This window comes from Convolutriloba macropyga, unplaced genomic scaffold, assembly GCF_964194025.1.
Source record: "Convolutriloba macropyga unplaced genomic scaffold, txConMacr16.3 SCAFFOLD_3378, whole genome shotgun sequence".
Classification (NCBI taxonomy): domain Eukaryota; kingdom Metazoa; phylum Xenacoelomorpha; order Acoela; family Convolutidae; genus Convolutriloba; species Convolutriloba macropyga.
Genome location: NW_027452599.1, coordinates 8,073 through 23,940, shown reverse-complemented (window position 1 = coordinate 23,940; position 15,868 = coordinate 8,073). Strand labels below are relative to the sequence as shown.

Sequence of the window (15,868 nt, the reverse complement as noted above, 5' to 3'; positions counted from 1 at the left end):
CAAAAAGATGGCTCAAACCATTTTCGGTTTTGCATTATTCTTGAATCAAGTTAAAGTCCAGCTCCTCATTTTGGGTGGAGACAAGTTAAAGCAGGAACAACTGGTTGGTGCCGATGTTCAGGGATGTATTAAAGTTTAGCTAAACTCTTTTCAGAGGCTATTAGGGTCAAGCACAGTCTTTTCATTCATTTTTGTGGTCAAGCATGGTCTTATCGTGATTCGAAGTTTTAATATGAGACTCGAATGGACGATTGAAAATTCACAGGGCTTAAAGTTTCCTTGAGTGATGTTTCGTTGTCTCATGTTCAATTATAATCTTGTGTTTAGAAGTGGGAGAAGAATACAAATTTAACATATTACCAATACTGCCCTATCCATTTGACTCAAATGACATACAGTACCAAACAACAGTGAAAAAAGCGCAAAATGCACCTCACGTAAACGTGTCTGTTTTGGTGTACACAAGTACGAAAAGATATGAAGATCATATACGAGATTTGAAGTTTGAGGGCAACTTCAGGTCGCAATGTAATCTAGACTTCGATTGCTTCTTCAACCAGAACCATAAGCATAAAATAACTCCCGATTTCTTCTACTCAATGGATGCAGTGATGCTTGGAATGCAAGCAGTGCACGTACTCAGGCAATTGTTTCCTTATTTTCAAATCCGGATATAAATTTTTTTGCACCTCTATCTTTCAAACTGTTCTTGAGCTCCACATGTTCTGAAAATCATTATCAGAGCAAATCTTTTTTAACAATAACAGCAACAAAGGCAAAAATCAGAAATAGTAATTAGTGTCAGCTTTATTATTGTCCCTGTCTATAAATAAATAAGTAAACACACACACACACACACACACACACACACACACACACATATATATATATATATATATAATATATATATATATATATGTATATATATATATATATATATATATATATATATATATATATATAATGTGTGTGTGTGTATGTATGTATGTATGTATATATGTATAGAAGTCGAAACGGTCTGCTCGCGACATTTAACTTCAAATCAATTTCAGATTCAGCCACAAAATTGCTTTTAAGCGATGAACTTTTTGGCATACAGAGACGGTAACCTTTATCCAATTGTCAGGCTGTACCATGAAGCAGGAAACAATTGCTTTTTTTTTAATCAATTCAGGGCTGATCTCGTGAAAATAAACGGAACTGTATCGCTTCAGACTCGAAAGAGAGATCAGATTTGGGTAATGCATTCTGTAGAACCCTCTACAGACGCAAGATCCTGGGGAGCGTTTCAAAGAGATCCCATTCTAAACCAAATGTTCAATTGGACTATTTTTCTATCCAGAAACGCAACAATTCACAAAAAACTTTTTCATATTTATAAAAATAAGAAAAATGAATCTTATTTAAAGCCATGGAAAGATTTCTATTCAAATACTAACAGATCAAAAGACTTCTGCTGGATTATTTCAAGTTGTGTGAGAGAACTTACGAACAGACGAAACGAAATAGCACAGTCACTGATAAAGTCTTTATCGGGCAAAGTTCACATTTGGGGACATGCTATTAGACGTGGATGTGTGAACAAATCGCTTCCCAATTTAGTTGATCACGGACCAGCAGCAAACTTGTTCGTAAATTATTACGACGAACCTCAAAGACTCACGAGAGACTGCAAGTTCTCATTTGCGTTTGAGAATTCCAATTGTTCCGATTTCGTCACAACGAGGTTCATTAATTCGATTGAAGCGGGGGCAATTCCTCTTGTCAGTGGGTGGTGGAACACATACAGAGATCTGCTGCCGGGATCCTTCATCGACGTGAATCAATTTGCCAATATAACTGAAATGGCGAAGTATTTAAACAACCTCCTGAAAGATGAAAAGAAGATGAACAAATATCACGAATGGAGAAACTCCTATAGATATGAAAGGACGGGCGTGTATGCAGCGTGTGAACTTTGTCAGAAACTGAAAAGGGTTAAGTTAGCCCACTTAGCAGGCGACCGGTCAAATCCAACTATCATACCAAATATGGCTGAACGTTTCAAGTCCCTTCAAACGTGTGTTCCTTTTTAAAGCTTGTCTTCCCTTTTCCCCACAATAAAACATGTTTTATATTATACCACAAACGCAATTTTTTTTCGCAAAACGTACATTTTGGGGCATTGGTCTACAACAGAAACATCAACCTCAATTAGGCCTTACTATATTTTCTAAATTTCTCTTTACAAATGTAGCAGAGCTATTTTTGGCCTTTTCCTGGTTCTTTCCGAATCAAGAAAATTGAACTTTATTGGGTTTTTTTTCTACAGTATGTCTCGTGAAGGTGCTATATTTTTCTGTTTAATGTTTTTGCAATAAGTCGAGCAAACATTAGAGCCTGGAATTGGATGACTGTACAAAATTAAAGATATTACAGAAAAAGATAAATAGTCATGATCAAAACGCTTTTTGCGAGAGATTTTTTACTAAAATTAAACACACTTGTCCAAAATAATTGTTGCAGCATACCTTAGTACTTATCACTAGTAATGATTAGGGCAGCTGGAACAGTTGGAATAAAAAGATAGTGTTTTGGAGCTAAATTTAAACTAATTTTTGCTTCCCAGGTTGAGATGCCACCCAGAAGTGACCGCTGATCAAACCAAGTCCAATGCACACGGTCTGTTCCCATGCCAAAGTGTCTGGGATATGGTTCGAGCCTAAAATAGTTTGATCAGAGGTCACTTCGGTCTGGGGATTGTATGATCAGAGGTCACTTCAGTCTGGGGATGGTATGATCAAAGGTCGCTTCGGTCTGGGGATGGTATGATCAGAGGTCACTTCAGTCTGGGTATGGTATGATCATAAGTCACTTCAGAATAGAAATGGTCTGATCAGAGGTGGATTCAAGCGCACATTAATCTGATCAGAAACCATTTGGAACTGATATTTTTTTGATTTTTTTGTTTTTTTACCGAGAGATGATGGCTCTGCCAAGAGGCAACAAAAAGCAGCATTCTGGTCAGAGACACATATAGAATCTGATGAATTTGATCAGAACTAAAGAGGTCCAGCTGATAGAAAATTCCAGTGCAAACAATATTCCAGGCATCAAACAATATTTGCTCAACAAAAAATGAAAAAAAAAATTGTTTACGTGCAGCTAATACAAAGCAGTTTCTTGGTGTTATTTTATATAATATTTCCCGAAATAATTTTGCTCACATAATAACCACAGTTTTCAAAATTTAACGGTAAATTTCAACGTAATTTAGTGTTAAGTTTATTCATTCAACTTTATTCAAATTTTTTCAACTTTTTTCAACTTAGGCCTATAACTTCTTCTTTTTCTGTATCAAATTTCCATTGAGTAAACGGCAAATTTTTTGTAGTGCGCCTTGTGCAGATTAGTTCCAGTTTTGTTTTCGCTGTACTGGTAGTATTTGCATTACAACATAGGAGAAAATAAGCGCAGGGTTGAATATTTTTGCAAAAATCGTAAAAATAAAAATCTGGGAGCAAATTTTTTCAAAATGAGAAAATGCCGCTAAAATCAGAAGTTCGTTTGAAATAATTGTCAGGCAGTTTTTGTTTAAAGTAAAAAGTAATCAAACTTTTTTAAGAAGTTTTGGCTGTTCAACTTTTTGCAGGAATCATTTCATGTTTCTAGTCCTAAATTGGCAAGAAATTGGTTGTTTTGTCAGCTTAGGGTAAGGTCAGCACTATTTCAAGTCGTTTCTAGAATTCTTCCGCTTTATCGTTCGAGATTCAAGTTTCTGACTTCACTGAGAACTCACATTTGAGAAAGGGCTCCAGTTGCATGAAATTTAAATCAAGTAAACAACTATTAATATGAGTGTGACATTTTATGTGACTGTGTCAGATTGATGTTTTGTGGCAATCTTCATTGGGCAGCCAATGATTTTTATGGCATTTTAAAATGTTTTTCAGAATGTCTAGAGACCTAGTGACTCGTTGTGTTTGATATAATATAGATTATTCTAAAGCTTCACTTTATAAAACTTATGATAAAAAACTTTTCTGTAAATGTTTTTGTTACCTTGCGATCTAACGTAACTATAGTGCAATGTCCCATAGTTTTTTTTAATTCAGAATAAATGATTGTCTACAGCAAACTTAATGCTATCTGTTTTAAGCATTTTCGTAATTTCCAATTTTTTTATTGTTCCGACCCCACTTTAGTTGGGGGGAGGGGGCTATATACTCAAATTCTTTCAGCACTCTTTGTTCACTTTTGTCCTAAAAATAGCCCTGAAGTTTGCAGACACAATATTTTTCAAATACCAAGCAGGTTAAATTTAATTTTGGCATCCTTTAAGAGAACTCCTGCATTGAAATTTTGCCCATTTCTCGCTAAATTGAGTGATATGGATCCAAAATGCATAACTTGTTTTTGATATATTGTATTATTACATTTGACAAATTATTGAATGTGCAAATCCTTGGGAAAATTAAATGTATTATTTGGAGGTGCAGCTATATCAAGGCAGTTTTTGTTCACTTTGTTAACTCCTACAAAATAAAATTATTAAGATTAAATTAGGGCGTAATCTTCTTTATTCATTGTTTTCTTTTTATGCCAATTACCGTCGAGAATGCTTTCAAATCCGAATCCAATCATTGCGAGTCCCATTCACATGAAAATGAGCTCAATTGAGCATAGTACATATAAGGTTTTTAGGATGAGCTCAATTTTTTATTGCTTTTTGCAGTTTGTTTTTGTAAACTTAAAATGAATTCATGTAATTTGGTTGAAGTTGTTTTGTTCGCATTTTCCTGTCTGATTTATTTCCATCAAATAAATCCAATTGTCTTCTTGAATTGGTACAAATGAATCTAAGACAAGTTTTCATCACATATATAATGGCTCCTATGACTTTGTATTCATTAGTTTTTGTAGAATAACAGTGATTGTTGAAATTTGCATCTTTTTTATCTTACTTCCCTCAACTGGTAGCTGTGTTTCCAAGAGAATGGTTTGTTTCTCTTTTTCATTTTGACTAAAATGTGTTTTTCATGAAATTTTTTGCTTTTGAATGCTGCGATATCGGTCTTTTGCATATTCTTATAGATCTTAACAAATAAATTTTACCAGTGCTGTTGTCTTTCTTGTAGTTGTTCATCACTTTAAAAGGATTTAAATGCCTTCCTCCAGGTATACAAAAATCCGTTTTAATAATTGCAACTCATAGATTAAGATGTTAATGACTTTAAAACTAAATATTTTCAAAAGATAAAACGATTTTTCGAACTACATTTTGTTCTTGATTTTGTCATCAAGTTACTCGGTCTAAATTTTGACAGGTCCTATCAGCTTTTACCTGAACCAAGAAAAGTTTTTTATTGTATGTTTGTTTTGACTATATGGTTATATAATGTCCTATAATGTCTATGGTTTGTGAAATGGTAGTGTTAAAACTGATTGTGAAATTTTGATTTCTGTCCCTATATGTTTTTTAAGCCTATGAATTAGTCTCACTGATAACAGTGTTACTAATAACGAGACCATATGTATTCCTAAGTAACTGCAAAAGGACTTTTTTTCTTGAAGCTGAATTTTTTAAAAAATAGTTTCAAAAAAATTTGCTATAATAAAGTCAATGGTTCTTTTTTTGGAACTCAGTTGCTTTTCATCTTACTTCTGCCATTTTTTAGTAAAAACAGATCTTATATTTTCTCTAGCAACCTAACATCTATCATTATAAAAAATTGTTTTTGAATACTAATGGCTTGTTTGCTTTGATATCTCCGTATCTGCGCATTTTGAGGTTTTTATGTTTTCTTACCACAATATGACTCTAATGGAGAGTTCTTTTCAAGTTGAAAGAAAAAGAGTTTGCAATTGAACCTATTTAACGTTCTAAAAGAATTGCCTGTGGTTTTAACGTCTGCGACACAATATTTGATTCTTTTTTTAAATTTGGTGGTTTTAAATTTGGTGAGTTTTTCTTTCTTTTTTTTGTAGGTGTTTAACATTAGCTTGTTAATATCTGAATTGTTTCCGAGTCCCATGAATTTTTTGAGCAGCACAACTTAAATTATATTATTTGGATTTTATCTGACGCTATTTAGATTTCGCTATTGTGTTTTTCTGTTAAAATATAAACTTTTGGGTTTAATTAATGTTTCTTGTTAATTGAAGTTTAAATTGGTCTTTCCTTGTATTCTCGTTAATGATAGGTCTTATTGGCCATCCAAAGCTCATTAATTTGTTTATTTAATGATTTGCTGAACAATACGTGAATTTTTGAAATTTTTCTGTCTCTTCATCTTCGGATAAACAATTAAGTCAAAAATGTGAATGGGTGGGGTCGGAACTTTATGTGCAAACGCACATTAGCGAGCATGCGTCGTTTTTTGTCTTGCTTCCCAGTGGATACAGTTTTCATGCTCTCAAATGAGACAATTCAAAGATTTATTGTTAGAGAAAACGGTTCTTTCTACTCATTTATGTTCTCGGTTCATGTGTTTATTGATTTTTTCAATCTTGCCTGCAACTGCTGCATTTGTTTCGTTTTGCCGCCAACAAAAGTGGTATTTTTTTAAAAAATGTGAATATGCTTTTAAAGATGCATGGTTTGAATGTTTTATTGATAAGTGCGCACCTTAGAGCTTGGGTGACGCCCATTTTCAAAGACATTTGTGAACCTGATTTTTTTTGGTTGAAACTTTTGTTCGATGACTTAGTCAGCGTTGATTTTCTTCGGATGTTTTGTATACAATCCTAAGAATTGTTGTGCGCAAGAGTAACCCAGTTGTTTCTCAAAAGAGATTTAATGAATTTCCCACCAGCATTTTTCTAAGAAAATAACAAGAAAAACATTTCTTTCAGTATTTTTTAAACTTTTTCTTTGGATTAGTTTCTCATATGTATTACCTTTTGTTTGTCAATGGTTTTCCATTTGATTACTTTTACATCGATTGATTTGGCTGTTTCATTTGATTTTAGAAACCAAATTTTCTTAAGGATTATATAGAAAAAAAGTTATCTGTGTGTTTTCTGAAACCGCAATTAGTAATGCAAAAATATTTCATCCAACGAACATTTGTAGGCGAACATTAAATCAGGCTTTCTTCCATTTTTAACGAATTGACCTGTTGTTTACAGCTATCACATAAACAGAGACATATTCGACTAAATTAGATCGAGCAAAATGTACGTTTTGGGTGTAATGCATAATTACTGTATTTAGGGGTTCATTGTAGGTAACAGAACAATAAATTTGTCAAAATGTTTATGGTGGAAAGGCTGTAATTATTCATTGAATTCGATTTACATCGATGTTGTTTAACAAAAACGGCCTTCAGTCTCAAATTATGAAAAAAATAAAATTAATGTAAAGTTGTTGTGAACGGTATCCATATTGTAAATTGTGAAATTAAAAACACCAGTATTCAAAATAAAATCGATATGTGAACTTCTAAGCACAATGTTTCCCTAACAATTTAATTTTACTTTAAATTAATATTGATGTTTACCTCAGAATCGAAAAAGCGTTATCATTGAGTTGAAATCGATCAAGAAATTCTTCTGAATTCATTGTCGAAACTCAAGTAAAATTTCAACCACAAATTTTAATATTTTTATCATGCTCTGTTTCGACTTAATAGTGTTATACGAGCACCCGGAGTTTGCCCACAGAGCCATTCAGTAATGAATCAGTAATATTGTAATAACCCAGCTTGTGGTATATCAAGCTAACAAAGTTGCTACTTCAGCAGAGCTTTGGTGCAACGGTAGCATGCCTAAACGCGGTTTTGAAGGTACGAGATCGCAGGTACGAGTCCTCTAAGCTCTAATTCCTTAGCATTTTATTGAGCTAGCTAATACCACAGTTGGGTTGTTACAATTGGTAGAGCCTAGATAAGTGGCTATGACCTTGTGTTGTCTGCACCCTTAGTTGAGTTGGCGTTTGAGTTTGGTAGCAACGGTAGCATGCCTGGTTGCGGTTCTGAAGATAGTGGGCTCGAGTCCTCTAAGCTCTAATTCGTTAGCAGTATATGGAGTTAGCTAATACCACAGCTGGGTTGATACAGTAGGTTAGAGTCTTCTAAGCTCTAATTCTTTAGCAGTATACGCAGTTAGCTAACACTACAGGTTGTTAAAATGTGAAGTAAAAAATAGCAAATCCTACTTTTTAGAACAACCACATTCTAAACGTAACCTGTATAGAAAGATAAACAAACGTGTCTTTCTCTGTGAATACTGACTTATAAATGTTTCTTTCTCTGTGAAGACTGACTTATAAATGCGTCGTTCTCTGTGAAGCATGATTTATAAGCGTGTCTCGGTCTTTGAAGCAGGATTTAGAAACGTGTCCTGATCATTGTAGCATGAATTATAAACGTGTCCTGGTTTTTGAAGAAGAATTCAACAAAATAAAGGAAACAACATATCGGCACGTTCAATTTTTTCAATGTTTTCTGACTGCAAAATCTTAGCGTTCACAACAATATGCGCAGTGTATCTACATAGTCATTTGAATTTTTCAAACATCTCAAATGTCACTTAAATAAATTTTTACATGTCCTGCGTTTCAACTGCAAGGTTGCGAAATAACAAAGCAGGTGGCAATCGAGTGAACTGGAGAAAAACAATGGGGGTCTTTCCTATTATCCCCCCCCGTAATGTGCATCCAATAAGCTGGGGGCGGGGACAAACGGATAAATCCGAAAGTGATTAAATACAGGGAAACTAACATTCTGTCTAATTTTAGAGTTGACTCTACACGGGGCAACTCATCCGAGAATATATAATTCGATTGAATAATGTACGATGACAGAATCGGTTTAAGATGACTGCGGATCGTTTTCTGAAATATTTATATTTATAGAGACTATAGCACGTCAAGTCATCTTTATAAAAATATAGAAAATATATGACTTCTGAAAAATTCAATAAGTAGCATCAGAAGCAATCACATAAACTTTCCGGTTCTTTCCCAGCAGCTTAAATAGTTATTTTCATGGTTTTGCAGTTGATACTTATTCTCGTAATCTATTCTCATACTTTTCTCATCAAATATTGCTTAAATGAATTGTTTGGCTGGTATGTCACGAGCAGTTTCTGATGCGTGCGTCACCTGTCATCAAGACTGTATCTGGTTGTTTTAAATATTTATTTATGGCTTGAGGAGGTGGCTCAAATGTTGCCTCGGTTTGACAACGTCATGATTAATTTAATTTATTTTGAATATAGCTCCAAGGCCAAGACAGGAGTTTGTGTCACAAAGTTTAACGATATAAGTATTTGCTGCAGTTTTTAAGTTCTATTTTCATTTCAGATTGGTTTGCCTGTAATTTATCTGACTGGACTGAAACGTTTCAACCATTGTCGAAGTTTTGCACTGTCATATCTAGAAGATGAAATTTTTTTCATATTTTTCCTTTTTACTTTTTCTTTCGTTAAGAAATTTTCTCCCTTTTCCGAATAAAAAATTTTGTGTTAGAGATGTCGTTCTTGGTCAATTGCGATTCCTTTTTGAAAGAAGTTCTCCACCTCTTCTATATTTAAGACTAGACCAATACCTACAAGAGTACGGGTGACATTTTTATGATGCCTGCACTGATTTTTTTCTGTTTACGAACTTTATCTTTTTATTGGGTTGAGTACAAAGCTAAGAGTGGACTCGAAGTGCCCATCTCTTGGAACTTGTTGATTTTGCAAAAAAGCCTTCATATGTTAGTAATTATGGGCGATACTGCTGTCGCCGAAGAATCTTTTGAGTATAAAGTAGAAAATTTTGTAATTTTTATGAACGTAGTGTAGCCAAATCGAGTGAAATTTGCGGGAAAATAAGAAAAAGGGATCTCGATCCAACACTGGTTTCGAATATTAGTATTTATTTGAGTGACCTGTTTGGAAAGCAGTACAAGAACATTAAGCTCATAAAACAGGAAGACTCATTATAGGCAAACTTTTCACTTAGATCGAAATGGTTAAAACCATCGTCATCTGGCCACTATGGTCCTTTTTTTCTAATTAACTTTGTGAAGGAGTGGTAGACCGATTAATTTTTTAAGATAATTTATATTGTTTTACCCAGTTGTTTTGTTTCTTCGTGTATTTTTTCCTTTTAGTTTTAATATTTCCGAAACATTTTTTTGCCATCTTGTTCTTTCCTAACAATTTGTCTGAAAATTCTTCCGATGATATTTCAATGGGCTGACCGAATCGGAGGCAAAATTTGCGCCAGCTGAAGCCATGTTAAAAACTGTGAAACAGCCACGTACAATCTCAACGACAGGTGACGCACGCACTGGTGACTGCTCGTTAGTTTCCAGCTTTAGTTTTTTGCCCTATTCTCCGTGTGTGTACTATAAATAACATTTTGTTAACAGTTGATAGAAATATGCAATTGCAGCATGCATTTCGTTTGTTTAATTTATCTTTAATTGTTTTCATTTATTTTATTTTGCGAGCATTTTGCAAGCAGCGAGTTCAGAGGAGTTTATTGCCGGAGGAGGCTTGAGTGGTTAATTACCGCAATTAAATTGGCTGGAGAGTTGGCTAGGATGATGACTCATAGTATGGACTAGCTTACGCATTCGTTTATAATTTGCTTCGCAGATTGAGACAGGTTTACGAATCCTGCTTCACAGGTTGAGAGTCGTTTATAAATCATGGTTCTCAGAGGCAGACACGTTTATAAATCATGCTTCACAATTAGGGACACTTTTATATACCAGTCTACACAGGGAAAGACATATTTAAAAGAAATGGTAATTATTGTGAACATGCTATATAATTCCTTTATCGGTGTTCTTGAAATTGAAAAAAATCATGATGAACATGTCATGATTCATGACTGAATTACCCAAATATATAAGTCGGGCAGTGGTTTTGTATCCTCACAATTGTACAATGTGTTTATATCGTCAGTTTGAAAGAGTTTCATTCACAAGAATAACAAAACTGATAAAGTAGGCTTGCATACTTTTGCAAACAGAAAGAGAAGTACCTAGAGTCGTCATAATGAGCATATAGGCATTCAAAAGCCATCAAAAAACTTTTCACCCAAAACGAACTATGCCCAAAACGAACTATGTATAGGAGTTATCCAAGAAATTCTCATCGAATTTACAACATAGTTAAAATGTGAAAATTTTTTGAAGCTTTTTGCATTAGTTTAAAGTTCAAGCACAGTATATTATCTCTACAATATTTTTTGAACTGTTGAATGATTTTTCGTTTTCAGAAAACCTTTGCTCAAGATCAAAAATTTGATCGTAGTTAAACAAAATTGATATAGCACATACATTTTTTTTCTTCATTACCAACTAGCATAGATCCTTGCAGTTAAGAAACCTGTTTGAGATAAAAAATGTGGATCTTACTTGCCAAATTCTCTACGTAGAGTTCACATTAGGCAAAATTAGCTTTCAATGAAAATTTCCGTTAAAATTTACATCAGGTTATTTGTAAGCATATTTTGAGCCAGGTCCACATTTTTTGTAAGAAGATTTAACTCTCACAAAGAGGAAAACAACAATGGCAGAACAATATCATAAAAGAGATAGTAAAAGATACAGCACATATACTTAACGGGACTTTGTTAAAGATGAAAGTTTTAACTGAAGCAAAGTTGACTTTTTCTTCTTCATTATGAACTAGCAATCGTTACAAATTTCCAAAATTGAGCTATTTAGCTTGTTCAAGCGAACTATAAAATGTGGACTTTTCATGTTAAATGTTCTTAAGTGGAATCCCTAAAGCGAAATTAGGTTTCAATGAAGACTTTCTGTAGATGTTTTTTGCAGAATTATGAGTCAGGCTATGATAAGTCTACTCCACAAATTTCGTCATTGGATTCAACACTCTCAGAAAAGCTAAACAATTATAAGAGAACTATATCGTCGAACATCGGACTTGCATAGATGTCATTAGAGGCAGAAAGTTTCTTAAATTAATTTCTCAATTATCACTAGAAGGGGATCTTCAAAAATTGTGAGCAACTGGGCATTTTGATTTGGTTTATTGATGCTCATTTCTATTCGAGGAGTTTAAGAAGAGTTGACAAATTATTGCCTGTTCTTGCTCATGCTAATCGTTCCGAATTTCAAATTTCTAATTGAACGCGAAATTGATTAAATGATTAGAGTTCTTTCGAGTGTGGACTAATTGTTCACGTGGGAACTGTGCAAAATGTCTGTCGTGGGAACTGCGTAATCAAAGTTGTCATTTTATTTTTGTGGGCTCACATAATTTTGATCTCTCACCAATTGGTCAATCTAAGAAATAAATGTAACGTAATCAGTCGGTAACTAAAATCATATATTTTTTTAAGAATTTCAGATAGACTATGCTTAAAAAATGGAGCAAAATATTAACAAATATCAACAAAAAAGGTAAAAATTGATGTTGAGCTTTTAAACATTTAATCATTTTTATCTTGCGAGTTATCATCTGTGCTGCACACTCCATACTCTAACACTTGCCACCATATTTCCTATATTAAATGTAAGAGTTTGTTTGACTTGCGCCTACTTGCAAATATTGGCCAAAAATAAGTGCACTGAAGTTGACAACGCATCGTCATCTTTTTAAACCATTTAAATTATCAATTTTCAAGCCGGAAAAACGTTTTATTTTCTACATTACTTAGAGAATTACTGTGCTCAAAAATCAAAATAATGGAGAAAAGATTAGAACTGAAAGAGCAGAAAACATATTTTTTAAGGTTTATTGACCAGAGATAATGGTTTGTTTTCTTGCTGTCCCCAGTTTTAAAATGATTTTTGTAGTGATCAAATTATTATTTTGATACAAAAAACTTTCCAATTTTTACTAATTTTGCTTACATCCCGCTACAATAATACTGATGAACGAATGAATCTATTTAGTGACAATCTTTTATAACGATCAGTTTTTTTCTACAAGGGTGTCAAAATATCTGATTTTCTGAGATTGCTATCTTATTGAATACAGATGTGAGAACATTCTATGCATTTAACAGAGTCATGCAAGCCCGATTTTGTTTTTTAAAGGAAGAGAATTAAGAGAATAGTTAATCCATCGTTTTATCCTCCTGTCTCATATTTAGAAATTGAAAGCAATACATCAGAAAAAAACAATATTGATTTTTAAATTTTGATTTTCAAGTTTCCCTTTTTGTAATTACAGCTGTTATGGAGTTATTTGTTGATTTAATTTATTTACTTGGATGAGGTTTTGATTTAACTCCATTTTAAAACAAAGAAAATACAACAAATAAATAATTAAACAATATTCGTTGATTAGAAGGTTAAGTACTGAGACATTTGTTTTGAAAATGTAAGCTTGAGTTTTCAGGAGAGTTCTCAAACAATCCTTTTATTCAATTGATAAATTATGTATCCCTCTTAAGGACAGTTTGAAGTGTTTATCGACTGTTTATTGTTGTCATTCTGATGGTTATCCTTAAGACTGCTTATGCATCAAATTTACCAGTCATGTGAAGCCCCTAAGAATTCAATTCTTCCCAACTATATTTTCCCCCAGATTTTCCCCCAGTCAGTAACTTATAGCCCCCAAAAACGAAATATGGTCATTAAAATGGGTGTTATAGTTTCATGGGTCAGGGGGGGGTTAATTACATAGGGGGGGGGGGGGGGGGGGGGGGGGGGGAGTGTTGTGGCGGCTATAATGGGAAAAACCCAAATTTTGTAGTTGAGGATTCTTTCTTAGCAAGAGATGTCATGGTTACTATCAAATTTGATCAGCTCATAAAGACATCGAATTAATAGAGAATGGTACTGACTGTCTGTTTTTAATGGAAAAAATTAAGGACCAAAATTTATCATTCCTCAGTTAATCACGATGCCATAATGTATAATTATACTTATTTAAATGTAACTTAAGTCAGAGTGAGCGGATTCCTATCTCAATATGTTTTTTTCTGGAGAAGAGAATTACTTTAAATTGTTTTTAAAACCAAAAACAGTTGCCCACAATTTTCTAGCATTGACCAAAAAAACTATAGAAGACAAAAATTGGAAGGTATCTGTCTGGATTCCATTTAAGAGAAACTTAATCAATATAAAATATCGATTTCCGTTTCTTAAAAATATTCAAAATTTTCAAAGTGTAATGTGGATTAATGAATTTTATTCCCCACTTATGGACAGTATGATTGACTGTTTGTTGTTCGTCTGTCTTATGGTCATCTACACGTCCGCCCTTTTTTATCTCCCCCTCCCCCCTACCCAATTACCTCCCCATAATGGTAAATGTTACATAATGGGGGCTAGAATTTTTTGGGGCAGTGGGGTATATAATGGCTATACAATTTTGGGGCTATACAATTCTATAGGAAAGATCGAAATTTTCTTGTTGAGGATTTATTTTACCAAGCACAAAAGAGATGGTTATTATAGTTGTTATCAAATTTCGATTGAAAAAAGCTACAGTGTAACATAAATATGATTTTAAGAGGGTTGTTATTTCTGATTATTTCATATTTTCTGCTTATAGTTTACTCTATCCGTTGCACAATCACGCCAGTTGGAACAAGGTAAATTTTTTCCTTCTGAAGGCAATTGAATTCCGAAAAATTTGGCGAGATTGAATAATAAATTATCGCTAACCATCACTCCTTAAAAACTTCTTATTGATTATTGTAAAGTCGTATTAAATTTGTGGCCTGCGAACTCACCGAGTCATCACTTTGAGTTTTTGCTGGCGGCAAAACTTCCTAAAAATGTTTAAAGACAATATATGTATTTAGAGAACATATTCGTTCCGTTTGAAAGATTTTCAAAGTTGATCGACAGTTTCTAGGCCCAAATATTTGAGTTTTTAAACATTTTTCTTTTTCTATGCTCATGTAATAAAAAGAAATAAAAATCCATTGCAGTTATTGTTGGTTTTCATTTCGAAACTTGTCATTGATAGGATTCCAACTTCGTAAAAATCCTGGTTTAATTTTTGAAATCTGCAGTTTGCTTTCTTAGTTCAAAAATTAAGGAAAAATGGGGGCCGCGAACACTATGGGTAAACGCATATATAACTCAGACTTCTTTTCAATAAAAATTTCAATGAATTTTGGTTTTCTCAACTTTTTATGTCTCAAATAATATAAAGTTAAACATAACAACTCCAAATATATTACATATTTAGCAGGAGGTGTTGTAAAAAAGCGATTAAATTGTTAGAAATAAACAAGGATGCTCGTTAACGTGCGTTCGCACATGATGTTCCGACCCGAGCTCATCTACATTTTTGACTTAATTGTCAACCTAAATTTGAATTCTGAAAAATCGTTACAAAATCGAACTACTAAAGGAGTTGCATAATACCATGTCTCAGAACAGCGCTCACAAGATCTGCCATTAGAAAGACTACGAGAAAATAAACAACAAAATAAGCAGAAACACAAATTTTTCAGCGAATATGATAAAAGAAGAGAAAAAGAAACACAAATATTGACCACTCACAAAACTTTTATGAAAAGGCATATTGTCAAACAAACAAAACATCAGTTACGAGATGATATCAATGGAAAAATAAAATTTGAGTTTAATAAAATTGGATGGAACATCTCAAAGATGAGAATAAATTACAAGTTGACGAAAAGAACAAAAACTGAAAAGTAGAAAAAATCTTTTGGAACGAACAACATCGTAAACATTACAACTATTCGCTTTAAACTGAGTGCATTGGCAACATCATTCATTGAATCCGCAATTAGAAGTCTTTGCGACCAGTCAGCATTTTACGACTACATGAAGAATTTTAAAAATGGCAAAAACAGCAAAATCAAAAAAATTGAGCGAGGAAGAATGTCGAAGCCAAGAAAAGAAAATAATAAGGTAAAAAAAAGTTTGCAATCTCAAATAAAACTTTAGCAGCGATGGGGTTTTTCTAATTTTTAACCATATGACTTCAA

The 15,868-nt window shown here is 33.4% G+C and overlaps 1 protein-coding gene across 1 annotated transcript; it reads left to right on the top strand.

Moving 5' to 3' along the window:
* Positions 1–327: 327 nt before the first annotated feature.
* LOC142357648 (alpha-(1,3)-fucosyltransferase fut-5-like) lies at positions 328–2,154 on the top strand (the record flags this gene model as incomplete). Its single annotated transcript, XM_075409208.1, has 2 exons — positions 328–643; positions 1,175–2,154. Coding segments are annotated over 2 exons (1,217 nt in total), but the record flags the coding sequence as incomplete, so codon positions are not given.
* Positions 2,155–15,868: the final 13,714 nt, after the last annotated feature.